At 34.0% G+C, this 14908-nt stretch overlaps 1 protein-coding gene across 1 annotated transcript in view; it reads left to right on the top strand.

The window, feature by feature from the left end:
- Nucleotides 1-14908, top strand: part of LOC126880021 (uncharacterized) — a 69955-nt gene that overhangs the window by 40497 nt on the left and 14550 nt on the right. The window contains exons 3-5 of the mRNA XM_050643546.1: nucleotides 2526-2648; nucleotides 11163-11383; nucleotides 13340-13663. Of these exons, the coding sequence (XP_050499503.1) occupies nucleotides 2526-2648; nucleotides 11163-11383; nucleotides 13340-13663 (668 nt within the window). The remainder of the gene's footprint in view (nucleotides 1-2525; nucleotides 2649-11162; nucleotides 11384-13339; nucleotides 13664-14908) is intronic.

The raw sequence follows: 14908 nt of genomic DNA, 5'->3' as shown, positions 1-14908 counted from the left end.
TAATGAAGGTAAAGAAAAATGTATTTTGTGGAATATTCAGCAAATGATCCAAAATTATGTGTACTATTAAGGGCCTGGGTGAATAGTGGATAGATTTTTATTACTTCTAAGTTTGGCTTACTTTTGGCGTTTGTCGTATTTAATACTTGAAGATAATAACTTTGTTGTCTTTTAGTCCATGTGGTGAGACCACTCCCGTCTGAAAAAATTTCTGATTCGGTTTCTTTGTGGATTCCTATTAAAAAATATCTCCTTTAAACAAATCTGAAGGGTGCCAGGCGGAATTTTTGGGCAGAATATCTCCTTTAAACAAATCTGAAGGGTGCAGGGCGGAATTTTTGGGCAGAAATTATTTAAACAATTTTTTTAAACAGATACAAAAGATCAACTTTTCTTGACCCGAGGAATGTTTTTTTAGGTTTTTTGGGTCATTTTAAACAAGAAAGGTATCGTGTGATTTTTCTCAAAAATTGATTGTTTTCGAGTTATAGACGATTTAAAATCTAAAAAATGCGAAAATACGCATTTTTAAGGCTTAAAAACTCATATTTAAATTAGTATTCTTGAGGTTTCCAAGTACTTGAACTATAGTTTAAACATTCATTTTCAAGATTCTGCAGACTAATCGGGTCTAACTTAAATTTACACCGTTGTTATTTAATTGGTAATCATGCGTGTCCATCCCATATTTTTGTGGTGCGGCGCGCACTTTTTTAATTAAAATATTCTTCGGGTCAAAAAAGGTGATATTTTGTATTTGTATAAAAATATTGTTTAAACAATTTCTGCCCAAAAATTCCGCCCGGCACCCTTCAGATTTGTTTAAAATGGACATTTTTGAATAGGGATTCACAAAGAAACCGAATCAGATATTTTTTCAGACGGGAGCGGTCTCACCACATGGACTATTTGGCAGGGCCGCCGAGAATTTTACCGGGGCCCGGCGATGTAAGGGGCCCGGCGTCGACCAGACCAAAGACGTAATTTTTCCCGTTTTTTTTGCTCTTCACTTTGTGTCCATAATGCGTCGTCCGTAATACTCGGCTACATTTAATATTATGACCTTTGATCGATTTGGTTTAAAATTTTAAGAGCAATAAATCACAGGAGTCAAGTACTACAGTGGAGTCAGATAAAACTATGGTAGGAATATGGAGATTAAAAATATATCAAGGCCCCTAGAAGATTTACAAAAAATCAGAAGAATCTGTGTTGAATAATCTAAATTAGTTACCAGCAATTATGGAATATCCAGTGTTTACATCAAATAAAGAAAAACGGCGCAAGAAGCCAGTGAGATTTTTTGATGATTGCCTGGGCCTAGTAGTGATGCGACTGATAATTTTGAGCCCGACGCAATATTTCGCCGAGAAATATTTAATATTGTCATATAATAAGCAATTTAACCAGAAGATTTATTGCGGAAAATAAAATTCATTCGCTGTTTACAATTTTATGGATATTCCGAGATGAAGATGAAGACAATATTAAACAAAATGATATTACATAAATTACTTATGTATTGCGCAAGTTTTATAAAGAAGTCATCAGTGAAGAATTGATAGATGAAATTTTTCATTTGAGAGCGATACACACCGATAATATTGGTGAATCTCAACTTTATTCAATAGATTTGCTTAATAAAATTAAACATCTCAAATTTGTATCGTTATTGCGTTAAAAATATTTTGCACATTACCGGTGACAGTCGCAGAAGCAGAAAGATCCTTTAGTTTTCTTTTTCGCATAAAAAATGCTATGATGTAATTATAGCTACAATGAAATAGTATCGTTTAGCTGCCTATCAACTTTGTGAATTGAAAGTGATTTGGTCAAATCATGCGATTTTTCGAAAATTAGAGACATTTTTGCCGATCAGAAAACTCGAAAAACACCTGTATTATAAATATTTTCACTATTATAAATATAATCGAAATTTAATAAAATTTATATTTGAAATGTTTGTTATTATTTATTATTAATAATTTTATTTCTATAAAAATTAAACAATTTTTTTCGCTCTTCACTTTTGCCGGGGGCCCGCCCTTCACTTTTTACCGGGGCCCCGCCCTTCACTTTTTACCGGGGCCCGCTCATCGTTCTCGGCGGCCCTACTATTTGGTAATTAAAAACTATAACTGCTTTAATAAATTACATCTTTATTTGACCTGGACGTAATTATTAATTATTGTGACAAGCATTTTGGTATTTAATACTCGACGTTGTTTACATATTAACCATGACCTACTAGAAAGAAATATGTTGTCCCACACCGGTAACTTTATATTGGGTAATTGTTTAATATCTACTATTTTCTTTCATGCAGGTCTATTATTCAAAAAACCTGTCGCGTATTTATCTGGCTTATTACGATACAATACCCGCAATTATATACAATTTCGTAACAAAATTTACTAATACACAATAAATTGCTGGCATCAGTTTACCAAGGTGAAGGTAAAATTGAATAAACATCTTCAAATAAAAACTTTAGTATTTTTTATTATAAAATATTACATTTTTAGGTACTGTGAATGGACTTATAATGGGTTAGGTTTGGACTACCAGATACTTGCTGGACCAAGTTTTATTGCTGTTTTTACAATTGTTGGAGTTATTATGGGTTTTTTAGCCGATAAATATAATAGGTAAGTTTCTAGAGACAATTTCTCAAAAAAAAAAGAAAATGCGTTTTTTTGCAACTCAACTATGCGTATGAATTTTTGAATTTTTTAAATTATTGAAACCCACTGAAAAAAAAACAAAAAATTACGTTTTAGGGGATAGGGTAAGGGGGTGGTGGGCTAAAATTGCAATAAGTCTTATTATAAACTGCTCGTCAAAAGTTAGGGATATAGAAAATTCTGCTAATTTTCATAGTTGATTTTTTCGGGAACAGACGGATTCCGCTTTTTTTTATTTTAGCCTTTTCTTTAGTATTAAACAGTTGTGCAAAGGTTTACTCAAACTTATTTTTTGTACTTATACCGGGTGGAAGAAAAAAATGTTTTTCTTGTGTTAAGTTTGAGACACTCTGTAGGTAGAACGAGGTATAAATGTGAGTATACATCAGAATAATATTGTAGTCTTATGTTTTATGAACATGCTCTTGTTTGAATGTCCCTGATATCTTTAGAAACAAAAAAAATAGACGGTTTTGTAATTTAACATGTGTTTTAACCGAAACAAAAGTTTGAGACACCTTGTAGGAAGAAAAAGACACAAAGGTCAGTATACCCCGATATTATGTTGTAGTCTCATATTTTTTGAATATTTTATTTTTTTCATTTCTCTGATATCTTTAATAACAAAGAAACTAGACGGTATTACTCTTTATTGTTTTTCTATGTTTCACATGTGTGATGTGACGCATGTCGTCAGCTAAAACACATATTAAAGAGTAACATCGTCTAGTTTCTTTATTATTAAAGATATCAGAGAAATTAAAAAAATAAAATATTCACAAAATATAATACTACAACAAAATATCGAGGTATACTCACCTTTGTGCCTTTTTCTCCCTACAAGGTATCTCAAACTTTTGTTTCGGCTAAAACACATGTTAAATTACAAAACCGTCTATTTTTTTATTTCTAAAGATATTAGGAACATTCAAAAAACAAAATGTTCACAAAACGTAAGACTACAATACGATTTCGATATATACTCCCATTTGTACTCCTTCCTACAGGGCGTCTCAAGCTTATCATACGAAAAACATTTCGTTTTCTTCCAACCGGTATAAGTACAAAAAAAGGTTTGAGTAAACCTTTGCATAAATGTGTAAATACTAAGGAAAAGTCTAAAATAATAAAAAAAAAACTTAGCGGAATCCGTTAATCTGTTCACGAAAAAATCTACTATAAAAATTCAGCAGAATTTTCTATATCCCTAACTTTTGACGAGCAGTTTATTACATTACAATATTTTTTACATTAAACGTAAAAAATAAAAAAAATTTATTCTGGTTTTATCGATATTATAGAATATGATTATCTACGCAAGAAATCGCAAAAACCTTGAAAAACCATAGTTTTTTGGGGTTTACAGGTGTTTTGCCCAATTATGTTAAAGGATTCATTTACTTCAAATTATAATATGTATAACCTATAAAAAAAATCCTTGATTTGAACTATTTTGCTAAAATGGAGAAAATCCTCCAAAACTCCTAAAAAAATAAGTTTTTCGGGTTTCTGAAGGTGACTAATCTTACGGAAAAATATGAAAAAAAAACAGAAATATATTTTTTAATAAAATAACTATAATAAAAAAATTAGACCTTCAGCCATCTCCAAAAAAAGTTATAGGTGCACCTGTTTAAAAAAAAATTCATTTTCACTCTCTTTTTCACACTTACGTTCTTTTTAATGCGGTATTACCTTTTTGATAAATTAATGTATACGGCGGTTCGAGTTTGGCAAGCGAGGCGAGAGGTCGTGTGGCAGGTGTATTGGCGATAAGGTAATTTCGAATTCGAAACCTATCACAATAAAAACACCGGTTTTTTAAAAGACCTATCGTTATCGATAATCGTTAAACTTAAAAAGCGTTCTTGTGCGAAATAAAAATAAACTTCTAAGTGTATAATAATAATATTTATATTAGTGCTGAGGTTAACATTTAATTTAAAATGGCCAGTGGCGGAACAGGAACAATCCGAAAGGAAACCTATAGAAAGAATGAAGAACTATCTGATAGTGGCGACGAAGAATCTAAGAAGAAAAAATATAAAGAAGATAAATTATATTTTGAAAAGAGTAACCTGACGAGACGAACACCGAATAAAAGCAACGACACAAATGAAGAGATGATAAAAATGATGCGGGAAGTTATGTGGAAAAATGATGAAATGATGGCAGAAATAAGAACCATACGGAAAGACCAAAAAGAAACGATGGAATATATTAAGGAGCTGAAAGAAAAAAACGAAAAATTGGAAGAAGGTTTAAAAATGGCAAACAATAGAATAGAACAATTGGAAAAAGATAGACGGAGAAATAATATAGTATTAAAAGGCCTAACACTAGATGCTACCGACGGAAAGCCTGTAAAGGAGTCAGTAGAACACTTCATAGGAAGAAATCTGAAATTAGAGGTCAGACTGAGAGGAGCGGTGAAGATCGGCGACCAAATCTTTGTAGCAGAAATGGAAAACCTAACGGATAAGATGAGTGTACTAAAAAACAAAGGAAAACTGAAAAATCTACAGGGACAAAAGGTGTATATAGAATCAGATTTAACAAGAAAGGAAAGGGAAATACAAGCAAAAATTAGGAAAATGGCAAAAGAAGAAAAAGACAAAGGTAATACTACGAAGATAGGATATATGAAACTGGAGATTAATGGAAAGGAGTGGAAATGGGACCATAATAAAGAGAAACTTATACTAACTCACAGAAATATCGGGGAAGGGACTTCAAAAAACTAAAAGAAAATAATGAGACCGGACCCACAACAATGACAACCAAGGCAATGAATGGGAAAAGCGATAGGGAAAAAGATGATGCAAAGGTAAACAAGGATGAAAATAGGAAAAAGGGGAAAGCTAGATTGCAGAAAAAAGGAGAGATAAAAATGGGAACATGGAATGTGAGAAGCATCAATGGAAAAGAGGAAGAACTGGTAGAAGATATGATAAGACAAAAAATAGAAATACTAGGAATAACAGAAACGAAGATGAAAGGAAAAGGTCTTAAGAAAATACACAAAGGATATTGGTTACTTTGGGTAGGAGCGGATACAAAAGAGAGAGCAAAAGAAGGAGTCGGGATAATAATTGCACCGAATAGACTACAACACGTTATAGAAGAAACATATGTTAACCAGAGAATATTATCGGTGAAAATTAAACTGATGGACGAAGAAATATGGACAATAATAACAGCCTACGGAGTAAATGAAGATGCAAGAAAGGAAGAGAAAGATAAATTTTTCGAGGAGCTCCAAATGCAAATTGATAATGGGGAAGAAAACATAATTGTAATGGGAGATCTAAACGGTAGAGTCGGAAACAACAACAGCGGAATAGAGGAGTGCATGGGAAAAGAAGGAGAAGAAATGCTAAACAGAAATGGTGAAAGAATAATAGAAATATGTATGGAGAATAAACTAGTTATAACAAATACAAAATTTAAACATAAAGAAGTACACAAATACACGAGAGTACAAGACAGCAGAAACGAAAAATCAATCATAGATTACTTTTTGGTAAGCAGCAACAAATGGAAAAGAGTACAGGATACGAAAGTGAAAAGAGGCTCGGAGATTGGTAGTGACCACCATCTAGTAATAATGAGAATGAGAACAACAGAGGAAAAAGAAGAAAAGAGAAGAAAGGTAGTAAATGAAAAAATAAAAAGTTACAAATTAAAAGAGGAAATATATAAGAAGAAATTCCAAGAAAAATTAGATAATACTTTGAAAGGTAGGGCAAAAAATACAAATATAGAAAAAAAATGGGAATATCTAAAAACCAGCATAATCAAAGCAGCTGAGGAAACTTGCGGGAAAGCAAAAATAGCAAACACTAACATGAGGAGAACAGAATGGTGGACGGAAGAAATACGAGAGAAAATAAAGAACAAAAAAGACAAATGGAAAAGATACCTAAGCACAAAACACCCGGAAGATTACGAAGCATATAAAGAAAAAAGGAAAGAGGTTAAAATAGCGGTGAAAGCAGGAAAGGAAAGGTCATGGGAGATATTTGGACAAAAAATGACAAAAAATTATAGGGAAAACCAAAAACTCTTCTACGGCGCATTAAAACAACTCAGACAAAAGAAAGAGCACACGATGCCGAATATAAAAGACAAGAATGGAAACGTACTAACAGAAGAAAAACAAATAATGGAAAGATGGAGAGAACATTTCAAAGAGCTAACTCATGTAGACAAGGACAACATAGGGGAGATACAAGAAAGGAATGAAGAACAACAAGTGGAATCCATAACAAGAGAGGAATTAGAGAAAGCAATAGAAAGAGTAAAACTGGGCAAAGCACCAGGCAAGGATCATATCACCCCGGAAATGATAAAATTCATGGGGACAGAGGGAATGGATAGCATGAAAGAACTAATGAATGATATCATAAATAGAGCAGAATTACCAAAGGACTGGAAGAAAGACATTATATTACCAATACACAAAAAGGGAGACAAGAGAAACTGTAATAATTACCGAGGTATCACCATATCAAGTATCCCTGGGAAGGTATTAGCAAGAATACTAGAGACAAGAATAAAAACACAAATAGAAACAACTATGGAAGACACACAGTGTGGATTCAGGAAGGACAGAAGCACGCAAGACCTAATATTCACATTAAGACAAGTAAGTGAGAAGGTAATCAAGAAAAATAGAGAGATACATATGTGCTTCATTGACCTGGAAAAGGCGTTTGACAGAATCCGAAGAAAGGACGTTTGGAAGACACTAACAGAAAGGGGAGTCGACAGACACATAATAGAAGTAATAAAGGATATGTACAAAAATAATACAAATACAGTAAGAACCAATAACGAGGAATCCAGAGAATTTTCTACAAGTCAAGGCGTCAAACAGGGATGCGTGCTGAGTCCACTGCTATTCTCAGTGGTACTGGATGAAGCGATAAAGAAAGCCAAGAGAAGAATGAGAAAACTAACATTAGGATACTGGCAAATGAAACAGACTCAACTATCGGAGCTACTATTTGCAGACGACATGGTATTGATAGCAGAAAACAGAGAAGACTTACAGAACAATCTTGAAATCCTAGAACAAGAACTATCAAACATAAATATGAAAATTAATACAGAGAAAACAAAAACAATGATAATTTCAAATACGAGGAAGACACACGCAATAGAATTAGACGGGAAACAACTAGAGCAAGTGGAATATTTTAAATACCTAGGAGTAATAATCGAATCAAATGGTAAACAAGACATGGAAATAAACGAGAGAATGGGACGAACAGGAAGCTTATTTAACACTATGAAAACAACATTTTTTGGGAAAAAAGGGATACCGGAAAAAGTAAAAACGGCAGTCGTTAAATCAGTAGTTAGACCAACAATCATGTATAGCAGCGAGACATGGACATTGACGGGGAGACAAAAATCCAGAGTCAATGCTATGGAAATGAGGTTCCTGAGGAAAATAGCAAACAGAAAAAGGACAGACAAAATACGAAACGAAACAATTAGACAAAACCTAAAACTAGAACCAATCAATGAAAAAATAGTAGAAGGACAACTTAGATGGTTCGGGCACGTGTGTAGAATGTCGAACGAGAGCCTAACAAAACGAGTGTTCGAAACGAGAGTGCAGGGGAAAAACAAAAGAGGGAGACCAAGAGTTATGTGGGTAGATGAAATCAGGAAAGAAGTCGAGAAGAAGGGATTGACATTGGAAAGTGCAAGAAACCTAGCGCAAGATCGGAAAGCATGGAGACTACAATGCCAAACTCAACTCCACCAGCCTTACACCTAAAGGTAGAAAGGCTTAGGACTAAGTAAGTAAGTAAGTAATGTATACAGGGTAAAAGAATTAAAAAAAACAACATATTTTTACATAAAAAATCAGGAAAAACACAACTTGTGGTAAACCGATTCTCCCGGTTCAAGATCTCGATCTTATACATTAAAAAAAGAACCTATATACCAAATTTGGTTGAAATCGGACTTTTACTTCTAAAGTTATCGTGCTATTAATCACATATGTATAGTCGCCCTTTTGAATGTCCGCCATTTTTGTAAAAGGCAAAATCTGAGATGGCCTCATATCTAAATTTGAACCTTTGTATGTGTAGTATATGTCGTCCAAATTATTAGTATGATATAGTTACACCCAAACCCAGACATCCAAAGTGAAAGTTATCCTCCAACACCAAATTGTTCTACATGGTCCATATAATGTTCAGAAAAAGTCACACCATTTTGAGCGTCGGGTTTGAGGGAGAGAGGGGGGGAGAAATCGGTAAATTCGTAGTTTTTTACGTTTTTCGTCAATATTTCTAAAACTATGCGGTTTATCATGAACATCCCTCTATACAAAATTGTTCTACATTAAATTTAAAATAAAAAAGGCCCTATGCATAACCCTTCTAAAATGAACGGTTCCAAAGTTACGGAGGTAGTATAGTATATTGGTCCAAAAAAAAGGCCTAACCCAGACATCCAAAGTAAAAGTTTTACTCCAATATAAAATTGTTCTGTATGGTCCACATATTGTTCAGTAAAAAGTTACACCATTTTGAGCGTCCGGTTTGGGGGGGAGATGGGGGAGAAATCGGTAAATTAGTAGTTTTTCTACGTTTTTCGTCAATATTTCTAAAACTATGCTTTAGTGTAAAGAATGTTCTATAGAAAAATGTTCAACATAAAATTAAAAACAAAAAAAGGTTCTATACATAATTGTTATAAAATCAACGGTTCCAGAGTTACGGAGGGTGAAAAGTGGAGGTTTTCGATACTTTTTATATTTACCGATTTCTCCCCCCTCTCCCCCCCAAACCCGACGCTCAAAATGATGTGACTTTTTTCTAAACATTTTGACATTATGTGGACCATATAGAACAATTTGGTGTTGGAGGATAACTTTCACTTTGGATGTCTGGGTTTTTGGTATAGTTATACCATACATTGCCCAAAAATATAAAAAGTATCGAAAACCTCGACTTTTCACCCTCCGTAACTCTGGAACCGTTGATGTTATAACAATTATGTATACAAAATTTTTTGTTTTAAATTTCATGTAGAACATTTTTGTATACAACATTGTGTACGCTAAAGCATAGTTTTAGAAATATTGACGAAAAACGTAAAAAACTACTAATTTACCGACTTCTCCCCCATCTGCCCCCCAAACCGGACGCTCAAAATGGTGTAACTTTTTACTGAACAATATGTGGACCATACAGAACAATTTGGTGTTGGAGTAAAACTTTTACTTTGAATGTTTGGGTTAGGCCTTTTTTTGAACCAGTTATACTATACTACCTCCGTAACTTTGGAACCATGCATTTTAGAAAGATTATGCATAGGACCTTTTTTATTTCAAATTTAATGTAGAACAATTTTGTATAGAATGTTGTTCATGCTAAACCGCATAGTTTTAGAAATATTGACGAAAAACGTAAAAAGCTACGAATTTACAGATTTCTCCCCCCCTCTCCCCCCCAAACCCGATGCTCAAAATGGCGTGACTTTTTTCTGGACATTGTGTGGACCATATAGAAAAATTTGGTGTTGAAGGATATCTTTCACTTTGGATGTCTGGGTTATGCCATCTTTTGGATCAACTATACTATACTATAATATATGCTTCTATCATTAAATCCACAATTCTTATAAATTTGCACGAAACTGCCGCACATCAGCAAAAAACAAATTAAAACGATTATTTCATTCATAGGAGATTCTGACCAATAGAAAGCTACAGACATGCAAATTAAGGTGATAATTTTTGATAATCTCCCGTCGTTAAGCATATTACGTCAGATGCCCTTCGTTGCTACGAAAAAATACATTCAGTGACATTAATGACAAATGTTTTAAAAATTATAAAAGTGATGACTTTCAACCGTCAAATACATATTTATAACAACTGTGTGTTTAATTTCACTAATTGGCACTTACATATATAAATTACAATAAAATTTTGGTTTTGCACAGTTTTATTCATGAAATAATCGCAACAAATTGCACTCGAACTCTAAAATTAATATAGAATTTTTGCCCTCGTGACACTTTGACATAATTTCACTCGCCTTCGGCTCGTGAAATTAAAACTGCCAAAGTGACATTCGGGAAAAATTCAATAATTTTAGAGCTCTTGTGCAATTACTACTGAAAATATATGACGTTTTGGAGGAAAAGTGAAGGGGAGGGGAGCGGGCGGGGAGAGTTAAAATTGCTCGTATTTTTTAATCACACATAACGTAGTAAAATGAAAAAATTGAATTCTGGCAGTGAGGGCATTTTGTCTATTTTAACGTTGAGTATCGTTTCATGTCATGAATCAAATAGAGATAGAATAGATACAGGGTATGCCAAAAGAAGCAGGACTGTTGAATATTTGGCACAAAACTTATCGGCCATATCTTAAATTGGTTCATGTTGATAATATAAAAAATCTAATGTGGCAGCTTACATAAAATTACCTGTTGTCTGTTGCAGGGTAAGACTATTAGCAATTTGTACGGTGGTCTTTGGTATCGCTATCATACTCAGTGGAAGCGTTAACGAGTTTTGGCAACTAGTTCTTCTTCGTATGGTTATGGCAGCCGGAGAATCAGGATGCAATCCTTTAGCTACTGGTATACTTTCTGATATATTTCCCGAAGAAAAAAGAGCTTTAGTAATGTCCGTTTTTAATTGGGGTATTTACGGAGGATATGGTAAGATATTTAGAATATTTGTTTTAACTTTAGTTCAGTCACAAGACATTTTATCTCTAAAAGTCACACGAACACGCATGAATTTTGCTGATAAAGTCAATTTTGGGACCCCAAATACGATCCAAAAAAGTTTGCCGTTTCTGCCCTGGACTTTTCCCTAAAACCACCCCTCGAAGGGGTAAACGGAAAATATCGATTATCAAGAATCTGTACGTGATCAATTTCATCGTGATTCTCTGCGTTACAATTAACTGGTATCAGAAGACTTTATATCACTAAAGAAACTGAAGTAGCAGCGAGAATGAAGATCTTATAAAATAGACGATCGCCAGGTACTGATAGAATACCGAACAAACTGCTAAAATACGGCGGTTAGGAACTCACTAACTGTCTCACAATATTGTTAAATCTTAGACAGAGCAGAATTACCACAAAATTGGCACACCAGTATCACAATACCGATTTTTAAGAAAGGGCAAAAACATGTCTGGACAACTACAAAGGAATAACTCTCTTAAATACGACAATGACGTTATTCATAGGCATACTCAGGGATAAATAATTGGAATTACAGATAACAGAAAAGAACAGCAAGGATTTAGAAAAGACATCTCGATGACGGACGCAATATTTGTCATAAAACAAGTGAAAAAATAGTCGATAGCATATAACAAACCCTCATATATTTGCTTCATAAACCTAAGAAAACCATTTGACAGAGTCAGACTTAGCAATATATTGCAGAAAATTAAGCAAAAAAGGACACCGGCAAACATTGTGGAAGTCATAAAACAAATGAACAATAACAAACACGACAAAAATTAAAACTAACGACACCACTATGGCCAACATACCGACACCAAGGGGAATCAAGCAGGGAGACAGCCTCAGACCATTTCTATTTAATATGCTAATGGACGAAATAATAGAAGATGTATAATCGCTACAACTAGGATACAGACTGGGTCACAGTAGAATCAGTATAGTGTGCTATGACGATGATGCAGCCTTGATTGCAGAGGAAGAGGATGATCTACAAAGGCAATTTTATTGATTCTACCAGGCATGTCGACGACTTAACATGAACATATCCACGCAGAAAACAAAATGCATTACCATTGCTAAAAGTCCAATTAGATGCACGCTCGTGGTAGAAGGGAAACCCATAGAACAGCTTAACCAATGAAATATCTAGGCTTAAATTTATCAAGTTATCATGACCCAGCCAGAGACCTAAGAGGACAAATAAACAAGGCCGCAGTCATGTCTGGATGTTTAAGAGATGGGGTCCGGAATAACCCATATATGAGAATTGACAGCAAAGTTAAAATTTATAAAACTTGCATCAGACCTGTTATGATCTATGGTATTGAATCAAGAGAAAACACCAATAAAACCAAAAGCATACTGCGAACAGCCGAAATGAAGACACTAAGAGCAATAGCAGTGAAGATAAGAAGGGATAGAATACGAAACAACATCATCAGGGAATATATTTACCTACCCCATATCAGCAATATGGGGGTAAAGACAAAGGGAATGGTTCAGTCATGTGAAAAGAATGGAGGAGCACAGACTACCAAGAATTGCGCTAGAAGGAAAACCAGCTGGCAAGCGTCCACCGGGGAGATCACCAAAAAGATATTTGGCCTCTTTGACCTCTCAAGAAATACTTCAACGTCGGAATTAACAGATCGACAGATCTACAACAAGTATAAGAAGAAGAGCCAAATTAGCTCATATCCAAGGTAAACAATTTGATTAATTTACTCGAGTTTGGTATTATTTAGAGTGGGTTGGGGCAAACCGATTTGCATCATTTTTTGGGTCCCAAAATTGACATTGTGAGCAGAATTTAGCTGTTTTTTGTTCGTATGATTTTTAGAGGTTCAGTGGTATTTTTGCTCCTGACGACTGGAGTATTTATCTATTTATCTAATTGAAAACATGTTTTAGGCATCGCTTTTCCCGTTGGACGATATGTTCCACCAATGAACACTTGGGGTTTAGGATGGAGAGTGACCTACTACGGTGCTGGAATAGTAGCGTTAATTTTGGCTGTACTAACTTGGTTCACATTAAAAGAACCCTCACGTACGTCTATTGGGGAAGATGCAAATCAAAATGGAGACGCCAAGAAGATAACGATATGGAATGTTATTGCAGATCCAAGAGTTATATTGTTATGTCTGGCAGCTTCTATTAGACATTGTGGAGGAATGTGTTTTGCATATAATTGCGATCTTTATTACCAAACTTATTTTCCGGATTATGACTTAGGTAAACATTCATTATTATTTAGTTTTACTCTTTTCATGATTACTTCCTCACTATTTCAATGCTTCGACTTAATTGGTTTGGACACGTACGACATTAAATTGCTCATAAACCTTTACTACAATAATTAGAGCACTTGTATTAAGATGAATCCAAAAGTTCAGCTAAAGATTCTATTAAGCGTGATGTTAGACAGGGATGTGTTGTGTAACCGATATTGGTCAATACCTACCCCGAAACAATTTTTGAGAAAGCGGTAAATAACGGTCACGAAGGTGTTAAAATCGGTGCTAAAATTATTAATAAGATCAGATACGCAGATGACACCGCCATAATAGCAGAAAGTCTAGAAGACCTTCAAACCCTGTTGGACGCTGTAAACAACGAATGTACTTCAAAGGGCTTAACAATCAACGCTAAGAAAACAAAATGGATGGTGGTCGGAAAAATTAATATCGAAGACTCAATACTAAAATTAGATAACAAAATCCTGGAAAGGGAGGAACACTTTAGATATTTGGGTAGCGGGATTTACTGCAGGGTTGAAAGTGATGAGGAAATTTTGACCAGAAGAGAACTTTAACGAGAAAGCTTAATTAACTGGCGCTCTGTATTGTATTGTATTTTCACCTCGCAATTTTTACAGAATGGATCGATTTGCCTGAAAATTTAAGAATAAGTAGTGGATAGTCCAACGATCAAAATCTATATGATGTCGGAGGTGGAAATTTTTTATTATATTTTAACCGCAAAAGTTGATAAAAACATCCATTCTAAGCAAAAAATGTTCTATACATTTTTTTGATAAAAATTAATAGTCTTCGATTTATTCGATATCGAAAGTGTTAGTTTTGTATAGAAGAAATCAACGTTTTTCGATATACTCATTTACGATTCACTCAATTTTTGCCGTAGAAAAATTTTTTTCAAACCAGGTTCTTAGGAATTAAATAACCTAGAATTTTATATCGAAACATTTTTTCGTATTTTTCATGCTAATCTTTCTATTCTGAAGAAAATGGCATTTTTTACCAAACAACAAAAATTCGTTATTCGCTTTTAATTTAAGTTTTTTAAAAACTAATCATTCTAAGCCCGTCAAACTTCTAAAATCTATTAATAATACATAAATACGAGTAAATAAGAATGAATAAGGCCAATGGCCAAAAACACAACTAACTTACATTATTATGCTTCCAATTGGATTTCTCCTTGTTTTTTTCAAAAAAAAAATATGTTGATTTTTTA

The sequence above is a fragment of the Diabrotica virgifera genome, chromosome 2 (assembly GCF_917563875.1).
Source record: "Diabrotica virgifera virgifera chromosome 2, PGI_DIABVI_V3a".
Classification (NCBI taxonomy): Eukaryota; Metazoa; Arthropoda; class Insecta; order Coleoptera; family Chrysomelidae; genus Diabrotica; species Diabrotica virgifera.
The sequence above is the reverse complement of the archived record's forward strand: the minus strand, read 5'-3'. Positions and strand labels throughout refer to the sequence as shown.